A 27,427-nucleotide genomic window follows, 5' to 3' on the forward strand; every position below is an offset into this window, starting at 1 on the left:
TATTCTGAATATTAATCCCTAATTGAATATGTGATTTGCAAATATTTTCTCCCATTCTGTGGGTTGCCTTTTTACTCCATTAATAGTGTCTTTTGATGCACAAATTTTTAAAATTTTCATGAAATCCAATTGTCTATTTTTTCTTTTTTTGCCTGTGCCTTTGGTGTCATATTTGAGAAATCATTGCCAAATCCAATGTCATGACTTGGTATATTTTTTTGTGTTATTCTCAAGCCTCAATTCTGCGCCCCCCCACCGCCATTTATTTGTTTCTTTGTTTCTTTCCCTCTTTCAATAAAGTTATTAGACCAATAGATCAATAACATATTTTAGACTTGTTCAGTCTATTCATTCCACAAACAGGGAGCGTATTGCAAGTAGAGGACAGGCAGAAGCAAAAGCCAGTTGGGAATGGGAGCACATAGCACAGCTGGCTGCAGCCGAAGGTCCATGAGGGGTCTGGAAGGTAGGTGAGGCCACACCACATCCAGTCTCATCTGCTGTGGTGAGTGGATGGATTGAAGGTAGCCAGTAGTCTCACAGCCATAGGACCAAGTTGTAGAGCTACTACGTACTGTTCTCTTGAACTAGGCACTTAACCTTTCTGAGCCTCAGTTTCCTAATTTTATTTATTTAACATTTATGTGGTACCAAACACTATTCTAAGCACTGTACAAATATTAACTCACTGATTTCTCCCACAAACCCTGTGAGGTAGGTACTCCTGAGCAGGAATATTATCCCCATTTTACAGAGGAGGAAGCTGATACCCAGAGAGGTTAAGTAACATGTCAAGGTCACAGAGCTAGCAAGTAGTGGAGCTTGGATTTGAACCCAGGCTTTCTAGTTCAGAGTTCATGCTCTTCACTGTATGTTATGCTGTCTCTCTGAAAAGGGGAGAAGAGTAATTCCTACCTTTAAAAGTTATTCAGAAGATCACATGAGATGATGTATGTAAAAGTGCGTTGTATGTTGCACACTCTTCTGCAATACTGATTATTATTAGTTAATAATAATTAAGCAACATTCTGGAAATGGGTAAGATTCTCAAGGGTGTAGGGAGAAAGTAATGGATCAAGGACCAAGCCTTGGGAAATGTGTGTGCTGAGGAGCAAGAGCTCGGTTTTGGAAAGACATTGGAGAGACTCACTGCTGACATCTTGTGGACCGGGTCATAGTCAGTGAAGAACCCCGGCCTCCAGGCCTCCAGCTCCTACAGAAGGATGTTGTGAAGGGCAGTGAGGTACTCAAGTTGATAATGTACGTGCAGGGGGACCAAAGTCAAGTCTGTCCCACTGGCAAACCGAGAATTCAGATAGGGTCCGTAAGGTCATCTGGGGCTCTGACTCTAGCTTCTTTTCCTTGCCCTGGTACATTTTCCCATGCAGACTAGGGCTCAGACCTGCTCTGTGTGTGAAGTGAGAGGTTTTGTACCAGGACCTTACTCGGTTTGTTGTGCCCTCATGGGGACAAAAACAAAGTGCACTGTGTGTTGTAACAGACTCTGGGCTGGCTGAGTGGGCACATCCCTCTGGGATTGCAGAGGCCAAGTCACTGTGCCCACCATCTTTGGAATGACTTTCACGTGAGTGCCAGGGAAGGCTGGAGGGAGGGCAGGAAGGGAGACCCAAGGATCCTGTGATGTCTTTCTGGCTCTCAACGAGTTGTGTGGTCTGGTTTGTGGGTGGGATGAGGGTGGGGGTTCACTGTCTATCTCAGTTACCTTAATGCAAAGCAAGGTGGTTATTAGAACCTCCTTCCCAACTCCCTTCCCCAACTCCTCCAGCTGGTGATTGATGTGTGAAGTGCTTTGAGGTGCTGAGAGGAAGAGCCCCTGAGAGGAGGGCCCAAATAGCATGATAGTGATCTCACCTGGGCTTATTTGAAGTGGTATTTAGGACTGTTTCCTCACCTGAAGGGTTGTTTATTTGAACGTCTTATTATGTACCTACCTGTTGGCATTTGATTTCTTTAGAAGAGGGCATGGGGTGGTCCCTGCTCTTCAGGCTGCTCAGCTCTTCATAAAAATGGGAGGCTGTGCAGGAGGAAGTGAACCACTGCCCCGCTTGGGGATATTTAAGGGTATCAGAAGAGAAGCTTATGCTAAAAGAAACTACCTTCTCTGGGGAAAACTTCTGGAGAGGACGGGTGTGTCTTGTCATGTCCAGTGGCCCCTTGTTAGAGAGGTGTCAAGAGTCCTGCCTCCTTCTGACCAGTGTGGCCTCCCAGCATCCACCTAAGCCTGGGCCTGTTGATGGCCCCATTTATGAGGGGCATTGTGGAGGCAGGGGAGGCCTCCTTTTCCTTGTCGTGGCTTGTGGACTGGCATACAGATCTCCTGATCCCAAAGAGACTGCACTCTGGGAGGTAGAAAGCTTCTCTGTGCTTCTGTATGAGGAGAGTCCACAATAGTAGGGTCCATAGGATCACGGGTGCCATGTTCCCTGGTAGGAAGAAAAGGATAGGAAGGTTTCAAGGAGGCCGAAGGCAGAGCTGTGCCTGAGGAGTCAGCCTAACCTTGAAAAAGTGAAGGTTCCTGGTACCGATGTCAAAAGAGGTGAGGTCTTGACATGTTGTGTGCAGATCGTGGTGTATCAGAATAATTATTAATCAGGATTCTTTAAGTTGCAAGTGCCAGAAACCCAGCCAGACTAGCACAAGTGAAGGAGAAAATGCGCTGGCTCATGTAACGGAGAAGAACAAGAAGATTTGGAATCTCAAATTATTTCATCAGCATTTGTGGATGGATTCATTGACGCTGGTAGGCTAGTCTGTCGTCCATCAGTTCCAGCCAAAGTCCTGGGTCATGTGACCCAGATTTTACTTTGGTTTCCCAAAGTAAAATCAGGGTAAACTCTTCAGATGGTAACACCAGCATGCAGTGGGGTCTCACTGTGTGCAGATGCTGTTCTAGGCACGTTATAGAGACAGACATAAACTCACTTAGTCCTCACAATAACTCTGTGAGGAAGAGAATATTCTTTTCACAGATGATGAAACAGACGTCAACTAAGCTTATGTAGCTATTAAGTAGAGGAGCTGGGCTTCCAACCCAGGCAGTTTGACTTGAGTCTGTACACTTAACCACCGTGCCACACCATCTTCTGAAAAATGCAGGGCACAGCACTATGAGCAGGAAAGAAGTCCACTACAAGTTGATGAAAATCAAAGAGTTCTAGGTAAAAATATGAGGTGAGACCACAAATTAAATACCTAAATTTGCACAATTAAACAAGAAAGGGAGATAATCCAGCCTTATGTTGTAGTAATTCTGTCCTTGCAAATCAAGGTGTTTCTAGAATTATTTCTTAGAAATTACAATGCAATGCAGTTGGTAAAACATGGTAGATACCTGTCTCAATATTCTATAGTGTTGCCTTTTTTTCCTTAACCCAAAGTAATACTGATCACTCACTTGACTGACAAGATTTGGCTTTTGGATGACTGGAGGCTGTTGCCAGAGGTCTAGTCCAGCAGACAATTCACTCTCTCTGGGAACGGTCAAGAAGACTGAAGGCAGTTCCAAAAGAAGAATGACCATGACACATTGAAGTGTGATGGTAAAGGCAAGTAAATGCTCAGCCGTCCCTGTGACCTGTCTGAGAGGGATGGCTCTTTTTCTCAGGAATAATTTCTGATACCTTTATTAAAACCTTGATCATGTTACAATCGTGTTGTTTCTCAGAGTTGCAGCACAAGGTGATTTGTTTGGTCAGGGCAGGACATAGTGAGTGTGGGGGTTCTGAATCACCTTGGTGTCTGTCTGGCAACAGAACTGGCCAGGAGAGTGATAGGGTGAGTCACACTTGAATTGGCTTCCATTCAGTGGGCCCTGGCTTGTCAGGCCCTGGGTAAGCTGGCTGCCTGCCAGGAAGCCTTCACTGGCTGGGGCATTCCGAATCCTCTCTCTTTTTCTTTAAAGGTACACTCCTGGGGGATTTGCTGGGGCTTGTGCCTTCCCTACTCCAGGCCTCCTGGCAGAGGCTAGGATTTTGGCTTTTCCTGGGTGGGCAGCTCTTTGGCCCACGTTCCCCCTCTGTTTCCTGGGGGAGGTTGGACCGAGGACCTCAAGGATGGTGGCCAACCCTAGGCTCTCCGATTCTATAGTTCACTCTTGTGCCTGCCAGCTGGGCCACTGCAGAGTAACAAGGTCAGGCAGCACTTTATTCCTTTTCTGTCTTTTGGAATGAAGTATTGCATCCTACTTTTATTCTTTTAGTGGTTACCTTTATAATGTTAACACTCATGTTTGAGTTAACAATGACAAAGTTTTGAAGGCTAGTCATTCATCATCAGATAATTATTGAGTTACCTGCTGTGTGCCAGGCACTTGTTCAGGTGCTAGGGAAGCAGCCATAACCAAAGTCTCTGGCCTGAGGACATTCTAACTTGGAATATTTTTACTCCAATCAAACCTTTAAGTGCTTCCATTTTGCTTAGTATTTTAATTTCATCTTGTTTTCAAAGCTCCCAAATTAGCTACTTTTATAAAAAGTGTTGTTGATATTTAACTTTTTAAATTTAAATTTAATTTTAAAAGATTAATTAAAAATTAACTTTCATTTAAAATTTTTTGCAGTTCTTATTTAGATTTATCCATGTATTTACCAATTTCTATTCTAACAGTTGATTCTTGCACCCTACCCCTTAGTTCTGGATTTGGTTTCCTTCATGAAATGTATCTTTAAATGGATCATCCAATAAAGAGTTACTGGTAAACATTCAGGTTTTATTTGCCTCAAAAGTATGTTGTGCCCTCTCTTGAATGATATTATAGAACTGTAGGACAAGAGTTCTTTTCCTTAGCACTTTCAAGAGATTATTCCACTGTTTTCTGGCCTCTATTTTCTGTTTTTTTCAAAAGAAGAGTCTGCTATTTATCTAATTGTTACTTTTTTTATAGGAAAATTTGCTTTTACTATTTTCTCTATCTTGGTGTTTGTTAGTTTTCATTGTGATGTGCCTTGGTGTAGACTTTTTCCTATTTATTCTCAGAACTTGATATACTCTTTCATTCTGAGGACTCATGTGTTTCTTTAATTCCAGAAAATGTTCAGTCAGACCTCTAAATACTGCCTCAACCTTAATGTAGATGATGTAGGTCCAACCTAATGTAAGTTGGATGCTTTTGCCTCAAGTAACAGAAACCCAACTGAAAATAGCTTTAAAAACAATTTTTAAAATGTGTTACTTCACATAACAAGAAGCCAGGATGAAGGTGACTTCAGGATTTGTTAACTCAGCAGCTCAAGGATCCAGCCTTTCTTCTTTGCCATGCTCAGCATGTCAGCTCAGCACCTCTAATGATCCCAAGATGGCTGCACAGCTCTATGCTCTCTTTGCCATGACAGCCGTTAGGGAAAGATTTTTCTTCCTAGTGTCTCTGTGAGGTCGAAACAGCTTTTCCCAGAAATCCCATCCACCCTTTCCCAGACTTCTCCTGACTGATTTGCCAGAAATGTAAGAAGAAAAGGAACACAGTGATTAGTTTAGACCAATCAGGATCCAGCTCCCAGCACCAGGAATAGGATCAACCTTCTCTGAGTCCCTGGGAGGAGGAGTGGACACCAACACAAAGTCAGAGGTCTACCTGTAAGGAAAAAACCTGAGAATGGTCATTGGGTAGGCACCCAGCAGTATCTGCTACCCCCATTCTCTCTAATCTCTCCTGCTGCCACTTCTGTTGAACATATGTTGGATCTTCTTTTCCTGTCCTTCATGTATCTTGATTTTTACTTTGTATTTTCATTTTCTTAATCTTTTTGAATGCATTCTGGGTAATTTCCTCAGAGCTGTCTTCCAATTCACCATCTTTCTCTTTAGCTAAATCTACTATTCAGCACATCCATTGAGTTTTTAATTTTGACAACTAAAATTTTAATTTCTAGAATTTCTGTTTAGTTCTTTTTCACAATTGCTTATTATTTTTTCATGATGTCTTGTTCTTTCATTATGGTTTCTACCTCTTTTCCTTGTAAAGTTTTTAATTTTATTTATTTTATAGTGTCTTTCATATTTTTCTGTTAATTCAAGTTCTTGGAATGTTGCTTCTCCTTTTTTTTTTTGTTTTTTTGACTCTCCTCGTAGTAAATGTTATGCACTCACTTCCGTTAAGTGAGTTTGTTTGTTTTGGGAGTGTGGAAATTTACTACAGAACCATCTTCTCTCTACTTGTGCAAGCATTAATTTTTACATGAATTTATTAGCTTGGATTTCTGCACTATGCAGAAGGTATAAATTTGGTACCCTCATCAGTGTGGCACATGACTCAGTGTTTGATGTCTCATGGAAAAAACTTTTTAGTGCTCCACCCAGAGCCTCAGGTAAATGACTGTTTTCGCTGTTTCCCTTTGCCAGTGGGAGATGTTTTTCTAATCTCTTTTTCATGGAGGGAGCAGCCTTTCTAGAATCCACTCTTTATGCAGGGTATTGGTTTCAGTTTTCTGTCTTGTGGGGCCCAAAGTCATTCTCTCACATAAAAAAGACCCCTAAGGTCAGCCCTAGGGGTCTTGAACTGGGTATAATACCCTTCTCACCACAGGTGTGAGATTATAACTCTGGCTTTGAGTTTTCTCTCTGTTTCTGTTATCTGTGCATTTCCCTTTCTTTTGTCAAGTTTGGCTTTCTTTTTTAAATTTTGAGTTAATTTAACCCATTGTTTCTATGAATTTGGAATAGGAAAAATGTTCACATCAGTTTAGTCCACGATGTTGCCTGAAATGATTCCCATAATAAGTGAAAAACACTATGCTTTGCTTGGGTAAAGTGGTTATACCTTATGAAGTACTTCCTATTCATTGTCTCATTTGCCTTTTTTTTTTTCTTCAATTTCTTCATCTTTCTGACTGAGTTCCGGGAATTTCCTTGGTTGGACCTACTTTTATATTTATATGTGACTAGTGAGTTCATACTGATAACTTCCAATAACCAATCTAACACCACAGGGCTGTTCCTCACCTCTCCCTGTTCTATAATTTGCATCTCCTTTCTCGCATAGTGAGGATTGTGGTTCCTAACGTAAGCGTGTGTTATGAGAGGTTCGGGGATTCCATCGGAGACGTAAAAGACACTTTCCACTCCAAACAAATGGACCGAAGGTATATTTTATTATATAGAGGATAGTAAAGGCGACAGTCTGCAAACAGATCCAAATAGGTCAAATATTAAGAGGGAAAAAACATCAGCCCGACTGGAAAGGGAAAACACCCACATCGGCTGAAGAGAAATGACACAAATCAACCGGAAAGAGAAACACCAGGTTGACCGAAAAGAGAACACATCAAATCAATTACTTCATATCAAATCAATTACTTCACATCAAATCAGTTACTCACAACATCCACGCCCCACTGCCGGGAGAGCCCTGTCAATCGACGCGGCTGGGCAAGGATCACACGTCCTGGGCAAGGCGTCCCTTCCACAGGTGGAACTCTCACTAGGGCTCAGTTTCCAGCAGTTTTTATACCATCAGTAATTTTCAGAGTAAGCAATTACAGAGTTTGCAGAGCAAGCATTTAGTGTTTCCATGCACAAATGGTTATCAGTGGCGTACGTGCACTGAGCCCCCTGGCTAACATCCCAGCCCAGTAGTTGTGTACGTGCATTGTTCTCTTTGGTTATCGTCTCAGCCCGGCACAGATGGCCAGTCCATTCCGGGCTACGACGCTCCAAGAACCTTGAAATGTTACAACTTGCAACTCTCTCCGTGGGAGAAGGGCCAGTTCCCGGGAAAAGGCCAGTTCCCACCACACAGAAAGCAGCTTTGTATTTCTTTTTGTGCTGGTGGCTGTAGGTCAATGGAGCGGCCAAACATGGCTGTACTCATGTCAAGACAGCGTGTATACCCAGTTGTTCTACACTCAAAATAGTTGTGAGATTACAACACCATTAACAATGTCTAAGTCAACCTAGGAGTTGTTTTGTTTATGGAATACATACCATTAAGGGTTTACAGTCAAAATACTGTATTTTAAAAGCTACTTGACTTAATTATTCTCTTTGTATGGTTATGTTATCAATCTAATATACAGTTGGGCTTATGTTTTTCTGTTTGCAATCAATTTATGTTCACTTTTTGCATCCATTTTTATTTAATTTTTTTTAAGTATGTAAAATATTTACAAGGTTCAAAAATCAAAACTGTAAAAAGTATTTAGAGACATTTTACTTCCATCTGTATCTTAGTTTCTGGTTATCTTGCCTGTTTTCTTTTTGCATAAGTAAACATATATTTATGTATATTTATGTGCAAATGTATTCTTATTTTCCCTTCTCACATATTGCCAATTTTTTTTTCCACAACTAATGCCTCAATGAATTAAAAAACCTTGTGCATCTTTTATTTCATATTATGGACTTCTCTCTTCAAGGTAAATACCTAGAAATGGAATTGCTGGGTCAAAGGCTACATGCATAAGGTGTTTTGTTAGGTCTTGCCAGATTCCGCTTCGCAGGGCTGATCCGTTTTGCAGGCCCGTTGGGGGTGTGGGAGAATGCCTGTCTCCCCACAGCCGTACCAACAGAGAGTGCAGCCAAGCTTTTGGAGTTTTACTGGCCTGAAAAGAAAGAAATGGTGTCTCAGTGTAGTTTTAATGTCCATTTCTCTTATTTTGAATGAAATAGGGCATCTTTTCATATGTTTAAGTACCATTGGCATATCTTTTTCTATGAATTCTCTGTTTATGTCTTTTCCCCCCCAGTTTTATTGTGATATAATTGACACATAACGTCATATAAGTTTAAGGTGTACAACGTAATAATTTGATACATATTTTATTTTATATATATATATATATATAGAGAGAGAGAGAGAGAGAGAGAGAAATGATTACCACAATAGGTTTAGTTAACATCCATCACCTCACATGGCTACAAATTTTGTTGTTGTTGTTTATGTCTTTTATCCACTTTTCTGTTTTTTTTCATCTTCTCTCTCAATTTTTTAGGAATTCTTTGTAAATTAGAATGACTAGTCCTTTTTCTGTGATATAAGTTGTAAGTATTCTCTCCCATTTTGTCATTGTCTAATGACTGAAAGTCTGTTCTCTTAACCGCTGTTATCACTTGTGCAGCTGAGAATAATATGCTTATGTAGGACCTTATTTTGAGACACCAATTAATTTACTTATAAGAGTTAACAAAATGCAGAACTCACAAAATAAAGACAGATCCCAGAAATATCCTTACAAAGGCACAGACGTAGAAGGCATGCCTATAAAGTATACTCATGGCACAAAGCTGGAGTAACTAACATATTGCATAACTGAATCATGTAAAATTCAGAATATTTTAGCAGCCTGGAAATATGGGCGAAAATGCACAGAATGAAATTTAGTGAAATAGTAGTTTGTATTTAGGCTCAAAAACATTAATTCCGTAAGTTCAAGATTGAGGACACCTGCCTTCACAGAAATTCATATGTGTATAAACTTTGAGTTTTAGTTGACCACACACTTATATAGGCCCAACAGAGTGATATAGTTGCTAAAAGAAAATGCATTCTTTTTTTTGTTTTTTGTGAGGAAGATTAGCCCTGAGCTAACATCTGTTGCCAATCCTCCTCTTTTTGGTGAGGAAGACTGGCCCTGAGCTAACATCCGTGCCCATCTTCCTCTACTTTATATGGGACGCCACCACAGCATGGCTTGACAAGCTGTGCATTGGTGCGTGCCTGGGATCCGAACCTGCGAACCCTGGGCCGCCAAAGTGGAGCATGCGCACCTAACCACTGCGCCACTGGCCGGCCCCTGAGAAAATGCATTCTTAAGAGTGAATGGTAGGAGGAAATTATCCTGATCATGGAGAAAACTGCCCCCTTGTACTTGACACTCACCAGACCACGTCCAGAATGGTACGTCTGGTTTTGGGGACCACAAATCAAGAGGGTCGTAGACATTGTGAGCAAGTCCACAGCAGAGTTAGTGAAGGGTCTAGAAGTCATATCAGGAGCCTGGGAGATTTAATCTAGTTAAGGGAAAGCAAGTAACTTGTAAAGTATTTGAAGGTTGTCAAGTCAAGGAGGGATTTGAATTATTTGGTCCTGCTCAAGCAAGCGCACCTAGGATCTGTGGTGATAACCTATAATGGTCAGGTTCACTATTAAGGGAAACTTTCTAACTGGCATTTAGGACTGCTGGTAAGGGGAGAGCTGCCTTCTTAACCTACCAGCTCCCTGTGGCTAAACGTATTTGGATAGAGGTGTCAGGTCAACCGGCGGGGGAAGGGGGGGTGCTGTGGGGAAGGAAGGTTCTGCTGCCCTGTGCAGGCAGTGTAGGCAACGGGGTTCTTGTGGTCTGCCTCAGGGAAAGCAATCTTTTCTTTCTTTCTGGTATCTTCTGTTGGGAACAAGAGCAGGTGGGGAGAGTGATCTGTGGGATTTTTTTGACTGATTAAAGTAGATGAAAATTTTGGAGAAACATTTGTAGGATTTAATGTTAAAATGTGTCAACCTTGAGTTTTAGCCAGGATCTCGAGCCAGCGTCCTGACAACAGAGACTGCACCTTGTGGAGAATGGTGTCTGTGGGCCAAGACCTCAACCCGTGCCTCCACTTACCGTTTATAGTTAGTGCTTGCAACCTGGCCCCCCCTCACCACGTCTCACGAGAGCAGCTCACGATATCTTAGTGTGAATTGTACTTATTTGAACTTTGCTCAGGGACCTCAGAATAGTCCCTGTGGTCATCTTGTTGTCTCTGATGGGCACACGAATCAACTGGGGGTGAAACCAAAATGCAGGTTCTGAGTCTGTGAGTCAGAGGTGGGCGTGAGGTTCTGCATCTCTTGTAAGCCCCAGGCGATGCTCATGCTGCTGCTTCGGGGGCCACCCAGAGTTGCCAGGGGCCGAAAGCACAGTGCACAATGCATCCCCCACAGACCTCGCCACAGCATCACCTGCCCTCTGCTTGTTTAAAATGCAGATTCCTAAACTGAACCTCTGCTCCCTGGGGCCAGAGTCTCTAGTGGTGGAGCCGAAGAATCAGCTCTTCCAGCTGGCACTCCAGGTGATTCTTAAGTACGTTCCGTTAAAGGTTTTAAACTGCTGGCCTTGGGGAAAGTTGATAGGGAGGTTTAACTAGAGGAACGCATCGTCTGAGGGGACACGTTGAGTTGCACACAAAGTTGATTGTGGAAATAGGCCACTTATGTAGCTTGAGTGGGGAAGACTGGCTGAGAGTCTCTGGACCGGGGGGTGACCTGGGTCCTCAGCTGCTCCTCTGTAAAGTGCATATGATATGACTTGACGAATCTTTTCCTGTGCCCTGGTCTTACTTTGTTTTTCCAGTCATCCAGCATGTTCTGCCCACCCCACGCCGAGGCGCACTGACCATGAGCCTCAACTCCTCCCTCGGCCACAGGAAGGAGCTGAGTAACCTCACCGAGGAGGAGGGTGGTGAAGGGGGTGTCATCGTCACGGAGTTCATCGCTATCATTATCATCACCATTTTTGTCTGCCTGGGCAACCTGGTCATCGTGGTCACCTTGTACAAGAAGTCCTACCTCCTCACCCTCAGCAACAAGTTCGTCTTCAGCCTGACCCTGTCCAACTTCCTGCTCTCCGTGTTGGTGCTGCCTTTCGTGGTGACCAGCTCCGTCCGGCGGGAATGGATCTTTGGTGTGGTGTGGTGCAACTTCTCCGCCCTCCTCTACCTGCTGATCAGCTCGGCCAGCATGCTCACCCTCGGAGTCATTGCTGTCGACCGGTAAGCTGGCCTCAGACTTAGAGAACTGAGGAATGTGTGCAGAGGGGGATCCTGAGTGATCCTCTGGTCTGTGACTTTCAAACTGTCTTAGTTCCTTTGGAGAGTGTCGGGGGCCTCTGCTGGGAGAGGAGAAGAAAACAGAGTTCTGCCTCTTCTCCCATCTCCCATCCCTTCAACAAGAACCCCTCTGATTTATCTGATCTGTATTGCATATAGTTTTATTTTTTTAAAAGAGGTTCTATTGCTTAAAAAAAAAGTTCTGGAAACCTCTGATTCTCAGTTTCTAGATGAGGAACAGAAGCTGGGAAGCTGTCATGTCAGAGGGCTTATTAGGTCCAGGTCTTTCCCAATGTGCTGCCTGCTGTCTGTTGCTTTGTTTTGGGCCAGAACCAGACTGGGGAGCCCAGAGAGGAAGCACTGTCACTCCTCTGCAGAATAGGGGCCTTAAAAATCAGCTCAGTCCAGGACGGAAGGAGAGCAAGGGAAGGAAGATAACCCAGGGAATAAAGACAGTGGCACCTGGAGAGATGGTGTGCACTTTTAAAAATCTGGGTTGTCCCTCCCCGAGGTATAGCTGGCTCAAAGAGTAAGAAATGGTGCTGCTAGATATCGCTCCTCAGCGATATCTAGCAAGTTCTTTCAGCTTCTGCAGTGTGCTGTCAGATTTAGTTGTGTGAGTCTTGCAGGCTTTGACAGCAGGTTTCCAACCCTTAGATTCATCTTGTTCGTTAGGATTTTGCTGATGGTCACTTCATTCCTCACAGGCAAGGGTTTGGCTTCACGAGGGCAGAGGGTGTAGGTTCAGGTTATGTGTGATTTGGGGAGGAGGCTGGCAGTGGAGTCAGGGGAAACACAGAGGGGTCTGGCCAGGGGTGTTGTCACTGGGTGACACAAGTCCCCTGGCTCCCTTGGGCCCATCAATTTTTTGGCTGACAGGTGGTGTCTGGATTGTCCATCCAGAGTGCAGGCCTCTGCTTGGCCCAGGGCCGGAATCCCATTGGCTCTCTGCGTCTGTGGGGAACGTAGAGTGGAGGAGGCAATTGGTCAGAACTAGTCAGGTAGCTCTTCTAAATATCTTTTTTTCCTCCAATAATAAAAGTAATACAGAACATATGAAGAATAAAATAAGAAATAGCCATAATCCCACCAATCAGAAGCAATCACTGTTCATGTTTTTAGTATATCTGCCTCTAGTCATTTTTGGCTGCACACAGTAAATTTTTAAAATCGGCTCACGGCACATGTGACCCTCTTTGTCACTTAACAAGCAGTCATGAACATTTTCTCCCACCTGCCAATGTCCTTTGACAGTGTGATTTTTAATGGTTACGTGGTAGCCCCTCCTGTGGCTGTAGTAGTGTAATTTATTTTTACATTCTCCCGTGAGCTTGCTGTCACGTATAGTACTTCTGAGGACCGTGTATGTTTGTGGAATTGTTGTCTTTTCAGTAAGAGTAAACACACTTGCAAGATTCTTACGTATAAAAGGCAGGTTGCCCTTCAGAAGGTTGTGCAGACTTTTACTCCAGCACCATTTGTCAGCATCCTACCAAGACTGATTGTGTAAGGTTAAAAAAAGAATTGGAAGTTTGTTGGCAGTGGGGAAGAATGGGATCTTATTGTTTTTTTAAAAATCACTGATTTTTGAATGTCTCTTCCCAGGCCCTGGGTCCTGTGGAACATGGAGTGAGGGCAAACAGCTCAGAGCAGAGCAGGGGCATTGGTTTTTAAGTGCCTCTCGCAGGGCTGTCTCTATCTGGATGCTCGGTAATTAGAGCCAGCTGTCTGCAGCTGCAGCTCTAGGAGGCTGTAAGTTGCTTGCTTGGATCTGGGGTCTAGATAAGCGAGAGAGAGATTTTTCACCAGAAAGCATGACAAATCCTCAAACCATGCCATCAAAACGCATCATCCAGGGAGGGTTACCTCTTTCAGTGCCTTATTCTTTCCTGCTGGGAATATTTGTCGGATGTCTGTTCTGTGAAAGGCCGTGTGCTAAATCCTTGGTCGGTAGGCTATGAGCGTGGACAGGACACAGACTCTGCCTACCAGGAGTTGACAGTTCGTGTCAGAGGCAGCCCTGTGAGTGCTGACATGAACACAGAGCAGAAACGACCACCTTGACAGCTCCACTTGCTGCTTCCGATGGCGGGGCTGGGGTGCTGCGGGAAAGGTGGCATTTGAGCTAAGTCCTAAGAGTGAGTAGGCTCTTGCGGGCATGGAAGAGGTGGAACGGGCCCTTCTGACTGAAGGAGCAGCCTCCGTTTATTAATTCGATACACAATTAATGAGCACCTAATGTATGCCTGGTACAGTGGTCGGTGCTGGGATCACCCAGCTGAATAAGATGAATAAACGTGCTGAGGAATTCACAGTGTAGGGGAGAAGGACGTGTGATCAGATAATTTTAGGATCATATGATGTGTATATGATGCCAGTATGTTTAAGGTACTGTGAGAATGCAGAGGAAAGAGCAAGACAACGTGGTGAAAATGCAGGACATGTGTGCTGACCCAGCTGGAGACCAGGGGAAATGGCTCTGAATGGAAGAGGTGACATGTATGAACAAGTTGGCACCACATTCATCCCACTAGGGCTTTAATCCAGGCACCACAGGCCCCACGGCCTGGCCCCGGGGTCACCCTGTGATGAGCTGTGAGTTGGGGAAGGACTTCTGCATCACTGTGATGATGACAAGTTATCAAGGCCTGGTTATCTTTGGAAAGTGGTTCATTTCCTCCTGCAAGCACAGTGGAATGGATTCATAGTGCTTTGGCCAGATCTTTATGACTGTGATGTATAGACTGCTGTAAAATTTGGTATCCTCAAATAATTTCATGGCAGATGCAATTGATTTTTTATTCTTGGTCATTCATGTGACTTAAAAATACAAATTGACTGGACCAGTTAACTTGATCACATTCATATAAATGACCACCGTTTGACCAGGTATTTATATGCTCCTTCCTCTGACATCTTTTTTTCAGTAAATTAATTTTACTTGATGTTAATTTTGGAGGTCACATATTTGCCCTCTATGTTGGGAACCTAAAGGTGCACCTCATATGTGTGTGAGTGAGTGAGAGAGAGAGGTGGAGACAGAGACAGAGATAGAGACAGAGACAGAGAGAAGTGGAGGGGGTGGGGAGAGGGAGAGAGAGAGAGAGAGGAGAAGGCAGTAGTAAAAGATAAATGAGGAGAGAGGAATACCAGAGAGCATGGGAGTGGAGGAGAGGGATGGGACGTTATTGAGAAAGAAAAAGTGGAGAACAGCAAGGGCAGTGGTCACCGTCTTCACTGAGAGGTGTTTGGTGCTGATCACTTGTGAGGCATTGCACTCTGCTATTAATCAACATTTATCCCAGCTAATCCTCACCACAACCCTATTAGCCCCCATTTTACAGATGAGCAAAGTGAGGTTTTGTAAACTTGCCTGAGGCCACATGGCTGGTAAGTAACTCGCCCAGTTCTGAGATGCTAAGGGCTGGGCCCTTGATCGTTACGTGATACTGCAAAGTCAGCTGTCAGTCAAATCCACAACAGTCAGTTTAGCTAACTGTTGGGTTAGCTAAACAGGGTTTCTCAACCACAGCACTATTGACATTTGAGGCCGGATCATTCTTTGGTGAGGAGTGGTCCTGTGCCCTGTAGGATGTTTAGCAGCATCCTTGGCCTCTACTCACTAGATGCCAGTAGTGCCTCCCCAGTTGTGACAACCCGAATGTCTCCAGACATTGCCACATGTCCCGAGGGGGACAGATCGTCCCCAGTTGAGAACCCTAGCTAAAGAAATTTGTCAAACTGGTTGGCAGATGAGCCAGAAGAGTCCATCTTGTAGCCCCATGAAGAGAGAGCAGAGGCAGAGTATAAACAGAAGAGCTGAGCAGAGTGAGACTGGCCATTGAAATGTCAGTGTCCTAAACCACATGGAAATAGGTCCAAGTGGGGAATGTCATTCAACCTGGCAAGAATGTTACTGTGAATAAGTTTGTGACGTGCTCACCTCTAGCTTAGCCTTGAAACTGCCGGGGCTTCCAGGTCCATTTAAAATATTTCTTATGTCTTCATTCCACACTGGAGTGAATGAAACTCCAGCTCTAAAGATAGTATATTAATAAATGAAAGCTGGGGCTGGCCCAGTGGCGCAAGCGGTTAAGTGAGCGCGCTCTGCTGCGGCGGCCTGGGGTTCACCGGTTCAGATCCTGGGCGTGCACTGACACACCGCTTGTCAAGCCATGCTGTGGTGGCGTCCCATATAAAGTGGAGGAAGATGGGCACGAATGTTAGCCCAGGGCCAGTCTTCCTCAGCAAAAAAGGAGGAGGATTGGCAGATGTTAGCACAGGGCTGATCTCCTCACACACACAAAAAATAAATAAAATAAATGAAAGTAGCTAGAACTATGGATGGGTAGTTGTAGTGAAGAAAATTGCTAGTGCTATCAGGAGACCGTTCAACGTAAGTGAACGTGTTCACCTCGAGGTAGCGGTAGTTGGCTTAGATTTTGTTCGTGTTTTTAGTGAAGGCATCTTATTAAAAATGGGGGTTATCAGAGTGATTGGTCTCATAGCAGGGGAGCCGAGCATTGGAGCCCCTGTGTGTGTTGCAACTTTACAGTTACACGTGACATCAGGAAAGCCTCTTTTGGGACCAGGGGTCGTGCTTGGGCTTATGTCCAAAAATGAGTTTTTGGAGAAAAGATCGAGAGCTTCAGAAGACAGTTAAGAGTATGGAAAACAAAGGAAATCCCTCTATGTTGCCTGCATTCACCTGCGGGGGAAGAGGGGGTTGCTTTTTTCCTGTATTTTCCTTTGAACCTGCGAGTAGATCTAAATGAGGCTTAAGTTTAAAAAGTGAAATTTCAAATCTATGACATCCATTTTTTTGGGTGGTCAGATGTGGAAATGTTCTGTATCTTGATAGAGATGTAGATTTGTGCATTTTAATATATATAAATTTTACCAAAAAACCTCCCTAAAACCAAAGTAACCTCTGGTGGGTGTGGATATATATGGGGGTTCTTCTGACTCGAGGAAACTGGCGGCTCAGGGGCCAGCACCACCCTTCCGGTTGTCGTGTTGGGACTTGGGCCTCAGGACTCAGCTGGGAGAAATCCTGTCGCACTGCAATTGTTCACTCTCAGAAGCTTAGTCAGTGAGTGATGGACATACCATTTGTTACAGTAAAGGAGAAGTCTTGCGTAAAATCATAATAATAACTAGGTGTTGAGAATAGCCAGAAGCATGTGTTGCAAAGGACAGCATATTAATATAATTATGTTTACAACTGCCAAAACAGGGTTGGTCAAAGGAGCCAGAGACAGTTAACATTCCCCAGGCCTGGCCTCCCACGCCCGGCTGTACTGTCGCCCCTGAGGTGTCTTCAGGTCAGAGGGCCTGCACACTTTTTGAAGGGGCAGAGAAAAGTAGAAATCTCAAGTTCTTTATAAAAGTGAAGGGACCTTTGAGCCAGCCCTGATGGCCTAGCGGTTAAAGTTTGGCATGCTCTGCTTCAGCGGCCTGGGTTCAGTTCCTGGGCACAGAACCACACCACTCGTCTGTCAGTAGCCATGCTGTGGTGGCGGCTCATGTAGAAGAGCTAGAAGGACTTACAACTAGAATATACAGCTATGTACTGGAGCTTTGGGGAGGAAAAAATAAAAATAAAAAGAGAGGAAGATTGGCAACAGATGTTAGCTCAGGGCAAATCTTTTCCAGCAAAAAAAAAAAAAAAGAAAGCAGAAGCCAGCTGACAACTGAGCTGTTAAAAAAAAAGAAAGTGAAGGAAACTTGCCGGAAGCACTCCCCAATCCCACCCAAGCAAACTCCCCTCACATTTTATTTGCCTAGATGATGTCACACAGGTCAGTGTCTCAGCCCGTCACCTGACAAGGGGTGGAAGACCACCAGAATGGCCTGATTCATCCCCCAGGACTCAGAAGGACCCAGCGTCCCCTGTGGTCATGGCAGTTTTGCAGGAGCACGAATAAGATGGGGTTCTGTCCTCAAGAAGGAAGGGGGCGGGGCCGGCCCGGTGGCGCAAGCGGTTAAGTGCGCGCGCTCCGCTGCGGCGGCCCGGGGTTCGCTGGTTCGGATCCCGGGCGCGCACCGAAGTACTGCTTGGTAAGCCATGCTGTGGCGGCGTCCCATATAAAGTGGAGGAAGATAGGCACCGATGTTAGCCCAGGGCCGTCTTCCTCAGCAAAAAAAGAGGAGGATTGGCGGATGTTAGCTCAGGGCTGATCTCCTCACAAAAAAAAAAAAAAAAAGAAGGAAGGGGGAAGGGTTGGTGGACTGGCGAGGACCAAGCTCTGCCCCTACTGCCATGTAAAGAGGAGGCACCATCCAGGCCTTTCCCTCACTCTAGACCATTCCATCCGTGGAGCAGACCTGTGCTGGAGGTTGTGTGATTCTCATTTACAGGTGAAGGAACTGAAGCTCTGAGAGGTTAAGTCAGCTCCCCAAGGTCACATGGCTAGGAGACAGCAGAGCTGCCACCTATACCCAGAGATTTTCAACTGCAAAGCCATGCTGCTTCCGCTGGGCTGCATGGCCTCTGCAAGATGCAAAGCCAGATACCAGCCTGAGACGGTAATCGCTGCATCCAGGTCACGTGCAGTGATTCTGTAATCCACACCACGATCACGGTGGGATCCTCTCCTTGGGTCGCACACCCCCACATGCTGTCTTTCCAGCTTAGATCTTGGCCAGGGCTCCCTGCTCGAGGTCAGCAGCGCCAGGCTTACCTCTGATTAGAGGGGCCTTCATGGGGGGTGTAGACTGAGCTCCCCTGTGAGAGTCGGCTCAGGCAGCACGTGGCAGTTTGGGCTGTGGCCTCTTCCCTGAGCTGCTGGTGCCCAGCGGTGACTCAGGAAGGTGGAGAAGGTGGCTTCATAGGTGTCGTGTGAGAATTAAACAGCATTTCTCTCAGAGAAAACATCTGGGTAGGGGGTGCTGGTGTGCTTTCAACCCTGTGGTCTAAATCCTCCCACCCATTCCAGTTAAAGGGTCAGTCCTTAGCTGACCAACCAGGCTCGGCACACCCTGACCCCCGGCCCTGTGGCCTTTCATCTCCCCGCTCCTCCTGTGCTCCGCGCCTGCCTGGGGGAGCTCCGTGTAGCTTCCCGTTGAGCCCGTGCTCGGTCACATCTCCATGCCTCGCCAAGGCTGGCTTTCTGTCTTGGCTGCTCCTGGGCCAGTGCCTCTGATGTTTTGGGACCCAGGTTTGCGTGCATCTCCTCCAGGAAGCCCGCCCTGGCCCTGCAGTCTGGATCAGGTGCCCCGCCAGTTTGAATCAGTAGCTCTCCAAACCTTACTCCTTCATAACAAAGTGGAGGGATTAGGAACCACCCCTGGCTGTGGACTCTGGAACAAGATGGTTTGCAAGGAATTGCTGGCACGTGCATTGGGGACTGTAGGTCAGAATGCCTGGGTATGTATCTTGTTTCTTCCCCTTATCTGGGACAGGTTCTTGATCTTTTCTCTGCTTTGGTGTCCTCATCTGTAAAATGAGGATAGTGATAATACCCATTGCTTCGAACAGTTGTGAGGATTAAACACAGCCCTTCCACTCCAGACTCTCTCACTCTGCTCATGTGCCTCCTTCCCCCCATCTTCTCACCCGTATTTCCAGTGTAGAGCACAGCGCTTGGCACCAGCAGGCCTGCAGTAAACATTCATTGAATGAATGCCATAGTCCTTAGGTATTGTTCTGATTTTTAATGACCCTCTGAAAACTGATCTAAGTGGATTAATGTCAGCAACACGGACGTGACCTGACTTGATGCTGATCCCTCGGGACTCCTGTAGATGCCTCAAGACTGACTGTACCCCCAAATATGGATGGGCTTTGGCACGGTGACTTGGAAACAGGACTGCGTGAGCTCTCTGTTCTTCCTGGCGTCCAGGTCTTCCCTGATGAAGAGCCGCACAGAGCTGTGTGACATGGCACATGTCCAGGGAGAGCTGGGAGAAGGGGCTACTTTGAGAAGTATTAACCCCATGTCTGGGTTGGATGAGAGAAATTCAACAGAGCTCCCTGCCTAGGAAAACAGTGGGTGCCCATCCTGGTGTGTTTTCTCTATTTTGACTTCTCTCTCTCACCTCCCTCCATCCTATTTCTAGCTACTATGCTGTCCTGTACCCCATGCTGTACCCCATGAAGATCACGGGGAACCGAGCCGTGATGGCACTTGTCTACATCTGGCTTCACTCTCTCATCGGCTGCCTGCCACCTCTGTTTGGTTGGTCATCGGTGGAGTTTGACGAGTTCAAGTGGATGTGTGTGGCTGCGTGGCACCGGGAGCCTGGCTATACTGCCTTCTGGCAGATCTGGTGTGCTCTGTTCCCCTTTCTCGTCATGCTGGTGTGCTATGGCTTCATTTTCCGCGTGGCCAGGGTCAAGGCACGCAAGGTGCACTGTGGCACCGTGGTCATCGTGGAGGAGGACGCCCAGAGGAATGGGAGGAAGAACTCCAGCACCTCCACCTCCTCTTCGGGCAGTAGGAGGAACGCCTTTCAGGGTGTGGTCTATTCGGCCAACCAGTGCAAAGCCCTCATCACTATCCTGGTGGTCATCGGTGCCTTCATGGTCACCTGGGGCCCCTACATGGTTGTCATTACCTCGGAGGCCCTCTGGGGGAAGAACTACGTCTCCCCGACCCTGGAGACCTGGGCTACCTGGCTGTCCTTTACCAGCGCCATTTGCCACCCCCTGATCTATGGACTCTGGAACAAGACAGTTCGCAAGGAACTACTGGGCATGTGCTTTGGGGATCGGTATTACCGGGAACCGTTTGTGCAGCGGCAGAGGACTTCCAGACTCTTCAGCATTTCCAACAGGATCACAGGTAACTTGTCAGGAAAGGGCTGCCCATCCTCAGGTAGGTGTAGCCTGTGGCCGTCTTAGGGGCTCTGACATGTTGATAGGTGACGTCTCAGACACTGTGGCCTTAAGGCTCAAAGCACAGGTTTCCTTTAGAGAAAGAACATCCCGGAGTGTCCAGTGTGATTCCCAAGAAGCTTTCCTGAGCTCAGCAACTCAAGGCAGGGGACACCAGAGTTCAGAAACCCATCTTCTGTCACCCCAGCCATGGCCCACTGGCCTCGAGAATATAGTTACTTCTATCTAGAGAAAAAGAACCTGAGCATTGGACCAGACTACCTTCTCCTGTTGGCCAATCCTTTCCTTTTGGTGTTCTTTAAAGCAGAGTCCTCTTTAGAGTGCTCCCTCCCCTTCTCAGCTGCTCGGCTCTGAACATACTCCTCCTTGGGCCTTTCATCACAGTCAGTGGTTTCCTCGTATTGTCCCTGGTAATTCAGGGGTTGTCAATGCCAAGCCTCAGCCCTCCACCGCGCACTGAAATGTCACTCTCTTGTCTAGATGCAAAGCAGCTCCTCCATCTGGTAATTGATTTCGGAGCTAACAAGTTTCTGCAGACAATCCGATCACCTTTAATGAGACCCAGAGGAAGTACTCTAATCAGGGATAGATCTTTTTAAACCTTTTTATTTTGAAATAATTTTAGACTTAGAAAAGAGTTGGAAAAATAGTGCAGAGAATTCCCATCCACCCAGCTTCTCCTAGTGTTAACATCTTGCCTAACTGCGCACAGTTATCAAACCCAAGACATTAACATTGGTGCAGTGCTATTAGCTACAGACTTGATTTAGATTTCACCCATTTTTCCATTAATGTCCTTTTTTTTTGTCTTCTTCAGTCTTTGACAAGTCTTTGTTCTTTTCTTGTCTTCCATGGCATTGACACTGTTGTAGAGTACTGGTCAGGGCTTTTGTAGAATGCCCCTCAGTTTGTGTTTAGCTGATGTGATCTCAAGATTAGAATCAGGTGATACTTTTTTGGCAAGAATATTGTGGGGGTGATCATATGTCAGTATGTCTTATTACTAGTTAATGTTACCCTTAACCTATTGGTGAAATCTGCTTAGGCTGCTATAACAAAATACCATAGACGGGCAGCTTAAACAACAGACATTTATTTCTCATAGTTCAGGAGTCTGGAAGTCTGAGATCAGGGTGCCAGCATGGTTGGGTTCTGGTGAGGGCCCTCTTCTTGGCTGTCTTTTTGCTGTGTCCTCACATGGTGGGGGTGGTGGGGAGGATGGGAGAGAGCAAGCTCTCTGGTCTCTTCTTATGAGGACTCCACCCTCATGACCTCATCTAAACCTAATTCCTCTCAAAGGATCCACATCTGAGTATCAACACATTGGGGTTAGAGCTTCAATAGAAGAATTTGGAGAAGACACGGACATTTAGTCCATACAGTTAAGGTGATGTCTGCCCGGTTTCTCCACTGTTGAGTCACTATTTTTTTCCATTGAAATTAATAAATACAACAGAGGAGATACTCTGAGGCTATGCAGCTATCCTGTTTCTCCCTCAGCCTTCGCCCACTATTTTCCGCATGCCTCAGTGTATCTCGCCTCCAGCAGTTATTGCTGTAGTGTTCTCATGAGGAAGTAGCTGGATTTTTAGGGTCGTATTTGAGGGAGATGATCACCTGGATGAGCTTTTGGAAGAGAGGTTTTGAGGGCACTTATCAGATCATATTTACGGAAGGAGCCAGTTCAGACTGCAGTTCTAATCTCTTGCTGGATGACTTTGGGCAACTAAAACCACTCAAGTTAATTTTTTGTCTTCATGAAGTAGAGAGGTCTTCCGCCTTCTCTCTCAAGAGGGTGGAAAGAAATAACAACTCTTAATTATCATGAATACTCAGTGGTAGTGATGACAAGAGATCTTTTCCATGTGGCAATTAAACAAACCAACATCACTGATTTATTTCACGGACTGATGGAGTGTTACTTCTTGAGAGAGGAAAGAATTCTGGGACTTTTTATTTTGACCATAGGAGAAAAAAATCACTCTGGATCCCAGTATTTTAACCACTGAAATGCCCATCCCCTGCCACTGGCAAGACCATGTTTCCAAGTATGACTTGTGAGCCAAGAGTGCATTCAGGGTCTGGTTTCATTTTACTGATTAACTTACTTGTTCAGATTTTGTAAAATCACTTATCTTCTGGGCAAAAAATATTAAATGTTTTCCATTCCAATGAAGTTAAGAATGAGGAAGGGCAAAAAATGAGGAAAGAGAATGGAGGAGGAGAGGGTAGACAGAACAAAAAGAAACATCTGCTTTTTGGGCCAAGATTTTCCATGCAAGTCACTTGTGATTATCCTAGAAGAGTTCATGAGACTGTGAAAACAGGCGGAAAACACCAGCTGTGGTTGGGTTGGCAAGTCCAAGGCAGCTGGCAATCTCCTCCTCATTGAGGGAAAGGCAGTCTTGTGGGATGTTTTTGGGTTGAAGAGCACGTGGGATGGTGGGTTCTGAGTTGTTGGCCTTCTCCAGGACTGGGAGCTGGAGGGTCACTGTTGTCTCTTCCCCGAAGGTCCTGATCGCAGGAGAAGGCCAGTAACACCAGTAAGAGTCTTGGAAACAGAGCAGAATGCAGTGCTCACCCCAGCCCCACACCCCACCCTGTCCATGGCAGGAATGCTGACTGTCTTTCTGATCGGGAGGGAGAACCCTGGCCTCCACCTCCTCCCCTGGTTCCTCTGGCTAAGCCTGGGCTGACCAAACTCTGGTCTAGTGCCCTCTGTGGGCATGACTTGGATCTGCAGCAGACTCCTAAACCCAGATCGGCTTTCCCTCCCCAGCCTGATTCTGGGCCACCTCCCTCACCCCCAGAAAATGCATGTGCTCTAGTGTTAGCACTGGGTAAGAAGGATGATAAGATCTATCCCAAAGTCATCAAGAAATGACTTGGAGGCCCTGTCTTGGTTTCGTTCCTCTCTGTTTGCATGAGTACCTGGAAAGTTGTAACCAAAGGAACCGGGACATGGAATTACAAAGTTCCCCAACAGTGCTTATGAGCAAAGGCACAGTGGCATTCTGCAAAGATCTAGAGCTTCCCAGCTGACCCTGGGATGCTAGGAGTTTTATAAACACAATGTCATGTTTATTTCATACGTAGATTTCAGCCACAATCAATGGATTTTGGTTTTCTCATTCTGTTAGCCCCAAACTGAAGAGATGCAAAAGCTTAGGTTTTTCGTGGGGTGCCAGCGATCACTGAGCCACCAAAATACCTTCTGCTTGTGCGGTCTCCTTAGCAGATTCCCACAGGGCTCACGCAGGAACTTAGATCTCCAGGCCACCTCAAGGTTGCCAGGCAGTCCCGCCTCATGTGGATAGGTCAGCCCTGGAGTGGACATTGACTTCTAGTCTAACGGTTGGTCTTAGGACACCCACTGCAAATCCAGAGTGACAGGTGGCTACAGGCGATCAGAGCACAGAAGGGGCCTTCGGGAAAAAGGGCAGGCAGCTCTTGCAGCAGCTCTCCCACCAGCAGATCCAGACCTTCACTCGAGCCAGGGCGGCGAGCCCAGGCCCCACCCCCACCCTGGGCTTGCAGGGTGGCTTGGGCATCGTGGGAAGGCAGCCTCTCCAAATGCTGCTCTTGCCTGATGCTTGAAGCTCCTGGAATTGGAGATAGAGCCTTCCCGTTTATCTTCTGGGGAGGAGGACACCAACTCGTATTTACTCAGAGGAAATGCCCCGCTCCAGGGCCACCTTTGAGAGGACTGGGCTGGAGGGAGGGAAGGCAACCCCAGGGCCTCTGAATTTTCCTGTCTTGCTTTTCCAAGTTCCTTTCCTGGTGCCACCTAGCTTCTGGTTACTTCAAAGTGCCTGTTTCACCTCAGGATTGCTCCTGTTCTTTTAGCCTCTAAAAGGCACTGGTGACTCTTCTGGCCACCCCCGGCTTCTGACCTAGTCCCTGGGCCTGTTGCTTTGTGTTTTTTAAAAAAACTTCGTAAAAGGGGTTGGATTGGGCTCAGCCCAGTAGATATATTGTTGTTTCATGTGAAGCAACTCAGGGCAACGGTGCCCACTCGCCAGTGATTAATGCTGGACAAGCAGAATAGGGAGATGCCACCTGGCTGCCCTGTGTCCAGACCTTTTAGCTGAGCCACATCGGTCTGGGTCACATGATTCCTCCCCCTGCTGGATTCTAGGACATGTTTCTGGGGTTCACTGCAGCCTCAGAGATGGTGTCCAAACCCACTGTGGCCACAGCCATCCCAGTTCACAGTGGATGGTCCCCACAGACCCACCCCCCCGCCCCCCCTAGGCCATGCTTGCTGCTGAGACATAGTCATATTCTGAGGCCAGGACCCTTGGAGGGAATGATCATGTTTGGGGTCTTCTCTGGTACCAGCCCTCTACACACCAGCCCCCAATAAATGGGAAGCCTTCTTGGAAAAGTGAGATTCCCAAATTTCATGAAAGGGAAGTTCTGAGTGAAGCCTGCTCTGCCGTCAGTTACTGCCCTTCCCTCCATGACCATCCTCCTCCTTGACTCTGGGGAAGAAGGGAAAGTGTATGTTCTATCAGCTTGTACCCTCAGAAGAATTAGGATGAAAGTAAAGAATGGAGTCCTCCCCTCTCTGTAAGTGCGCTGTGGGAGACTAGGGGGTGTCCTTTATGGTAGCTCATTAAATCCACTAGGCAGCAGGTCTCGAGAGATGGGAGGAGTTTACCTTTTGTGCCAGATTCTTAAATTCTAGGGGCTCCTTTTTGTTATCTCCGTGGTCTCCATAGCCTCCAGCTCTTTTCTTCATGGATTCATTTTTCTCTCAACTTTCTGAGGATACCCAGTTAGAATTTTTTTGTTTTCTTAAGCTCCCTGCATTGTCTTCCCTGAGATCCGTTTTTTTTCTTTTCTTTCTTTCCTTTTTATTCCCCCCATCTCTGTCTTTCGAGCTAGTGCCTTTCCTTAAATGCCTGGTGATCTTGGCCGTCCTTTCATTGTTAATAACGGGCCACCAGAAAGCCCTTGGGAAGCCCTGGGCAGTGGAGCAGGAGGTGCATTGACCAGAGGGTGGTCGGTTGGGCCATTCCACGGGGCGCCCCCTCCCAGTGCCTGCAGGGCTTCCCTCGAGGGCTCCTTGGGTTTCCCTGGGGCAGAGTTCTCCAGTCTCCTGCCCAGGTTGAGGGAGGTAAGGGGACAGGGGTCCCACTGTTAACTCTGTGGACTCGCACTGTGCTGCCTCAGCTGTGCCTGTGTCTCCAAGGCCGGTCCCAGTTCTCTCCCTCCACCCTCCTGCCAGCCTGGGGGCCAGGCGCCAGGAACCTGGACTGGGAAGAGCAGGAGGGGATGCACCGCTCCCGATAGAGATGTTCTGTCGAGCTGCCTGCCTGCAGAGACTCCTGGGCCTCCAATTCCAGAGCTTTCCGGGGCCCTGGGTGAGAACCAGCCTCCTCCTAGGCCTCCCCCACTGCCAACCTCAGCTCTTTCCTGGGTCGGTTTCATTGCCCTCACCTGTACACTTTCCAGCTACAAACATTCTCTCCCCCTCTAGGGTTTAAGCCTCTTTAAAAAAAAAAAAAGTCCCTTTTTGGTATTCCAGTAGGATTTCAGGAGGTAAACGTGTACCCACGTTCCGTGTTTAACTGGAAGATCTCCCACGACTGTTGACCTCGCATTTTCTCTCCCACCTGCCTGGTTGGTGTTTACGGTGTCATGAGAGTTTCCCCATTGGGTGACCCAGTGAATCCCATCGCAGTGCATACTCCCCTGGGATAGGAACGAGGGGCAAGATGGGGAAAGCGCAGCTAAGGGCTTCCGTCTTTCTGTGGGTAGAGAGCACAACTTGCAAGGGGAACAGAGGACAGGAGAGCGGGAGGTGAGGCCCGTCGGGACGAGCGGAGTGGGAGGGTCGGGGCCACCTTGGCAGCGCGAGGACTGCGCAGTCAGCGCCGGCTTTGCCTTTCAGACCTGGGCCTGTCCCCACACCTCACGGCGCTCATGGCAGGCGGACAGCCCCTGGGGAACAGCAGCAGCACCGGGGACACCGGCTTCAGCTGCTCTCAGGACTCGGGTAAGCCCCCACCTGTCGCGGTTCCGCGATGCCGGGTTGGGAGCTGGGAGGAGGGACGTCCCCCACGGTGCAGGGAAGGGGCATGGGGCGAGTCTAGACTCTGCGTTTCCAGCGTTTCTGTGCCTCAGTTTTCTCGTCTATAAAATGGGGATCTCAGTTCCTGTTCTTTTTGCCACATAGGGTTGTTGTGAGATTCAAATTAAGGGAGAGCCTTTGAAAGGTTAAAATGCTAAATGATTGTGCGTTGTTACTGGAATGATAATAACCATCGGCTGGTACAGGCTCTGGAGTCGAGCTGCCTGGTTTTCAGTCTCTGATGGGCTGTGTTATCTTAGGAAAGTTGCTTCATCTCTTTCTAAACCCTCGAGTTTCCCCATTTGTGAAGTGGGGGTAGTAATCCCTATATCAAGGGTAGCTCCAGCAAGATCACGAGGTCAGATACCATCATTCCTTGTCACCATCATTCCACACCCTGCGCCCTTGCCTTCGAGAAACTCGGTCTCCACCACAGGCCTGCAAATCCCCCAGATGATCGTGCAGACTCGGCCACTCCTCCTCTGAGCAGTGGGCTCCGTGAGTCAGAGCCTGCTCCCGGCTGCCCGTGGGAGCTGAGCGCCCCATCCTGTACCCGCCCAGTGCATTATTGGGCATCTCAGAGGCCCTGGGGAGAGGCACGAGGGCAGAGGCCGGCAGTGTGTGCCCATCCGCCAGACATTCATGGCCCCACATTGCTGAGGAAGCATGGCATCTGTCACCCATCCCGGGCTGGCGATCGTCCATGTGCTGGGTGTGAGGGGAGTGGGGCCGCATCCCGAACACGAAGTAGC

At 46.9% G+C, this 27,427-nt stretch overlaps 1 protein-coding gene across 4 annotated transcripts in view; it reads left to right on the forward strand.

Annotated features, from left to right (window-relative positions):
* GPR161 (G protein-coupled receptor 161) overlaps positions 1 to 27,427 on the forward strand; it is a 54,075-nt gene that overhangs the window by 15,323 nt on the left and 11,325 nt on the right. For all 4 annotated transcript variants that reach the window (XR_009219874.1, XM_058540134.1, XM_058540137.1 and 1 more), the window contains exons 2-4: positions 11,283 to 11,700; positions 19,819 to 20,543; positions 26,496 to 26,600. Coding sequence is in view for 3 of the 4 variants with exons in the window: in XM_058540134.1 (XP_058396117.1) it covers positions 11,283 to 11,700; positions 19,819 to 20,543; positions 26,496 to 26,600 (1,248 nt within the window). In the remaining variant the exon portion in view is untranslated. The remainder of the gene's footprint in view (positions 1 to 11,282; positions 11,701 to 19,818; positions 20,544 to 26,495; positions 26,601 to 27,427) is intronic.

This window comes from Diceros bicornis, chromosome 4 (assembly GCF_020826845.1).
Source record: "Diceros bicornis minor isolate mBicDic1 chromosome 4, mDicBic1.mat.cur, whole genome shotgun sequence".
Taxonomy (NCBI): Eukaryota; Metazoa; Chordata; class Mammalia; order Perissodactyla; family Rhinocerotidae; genus Diceros; species Diceros bicornis.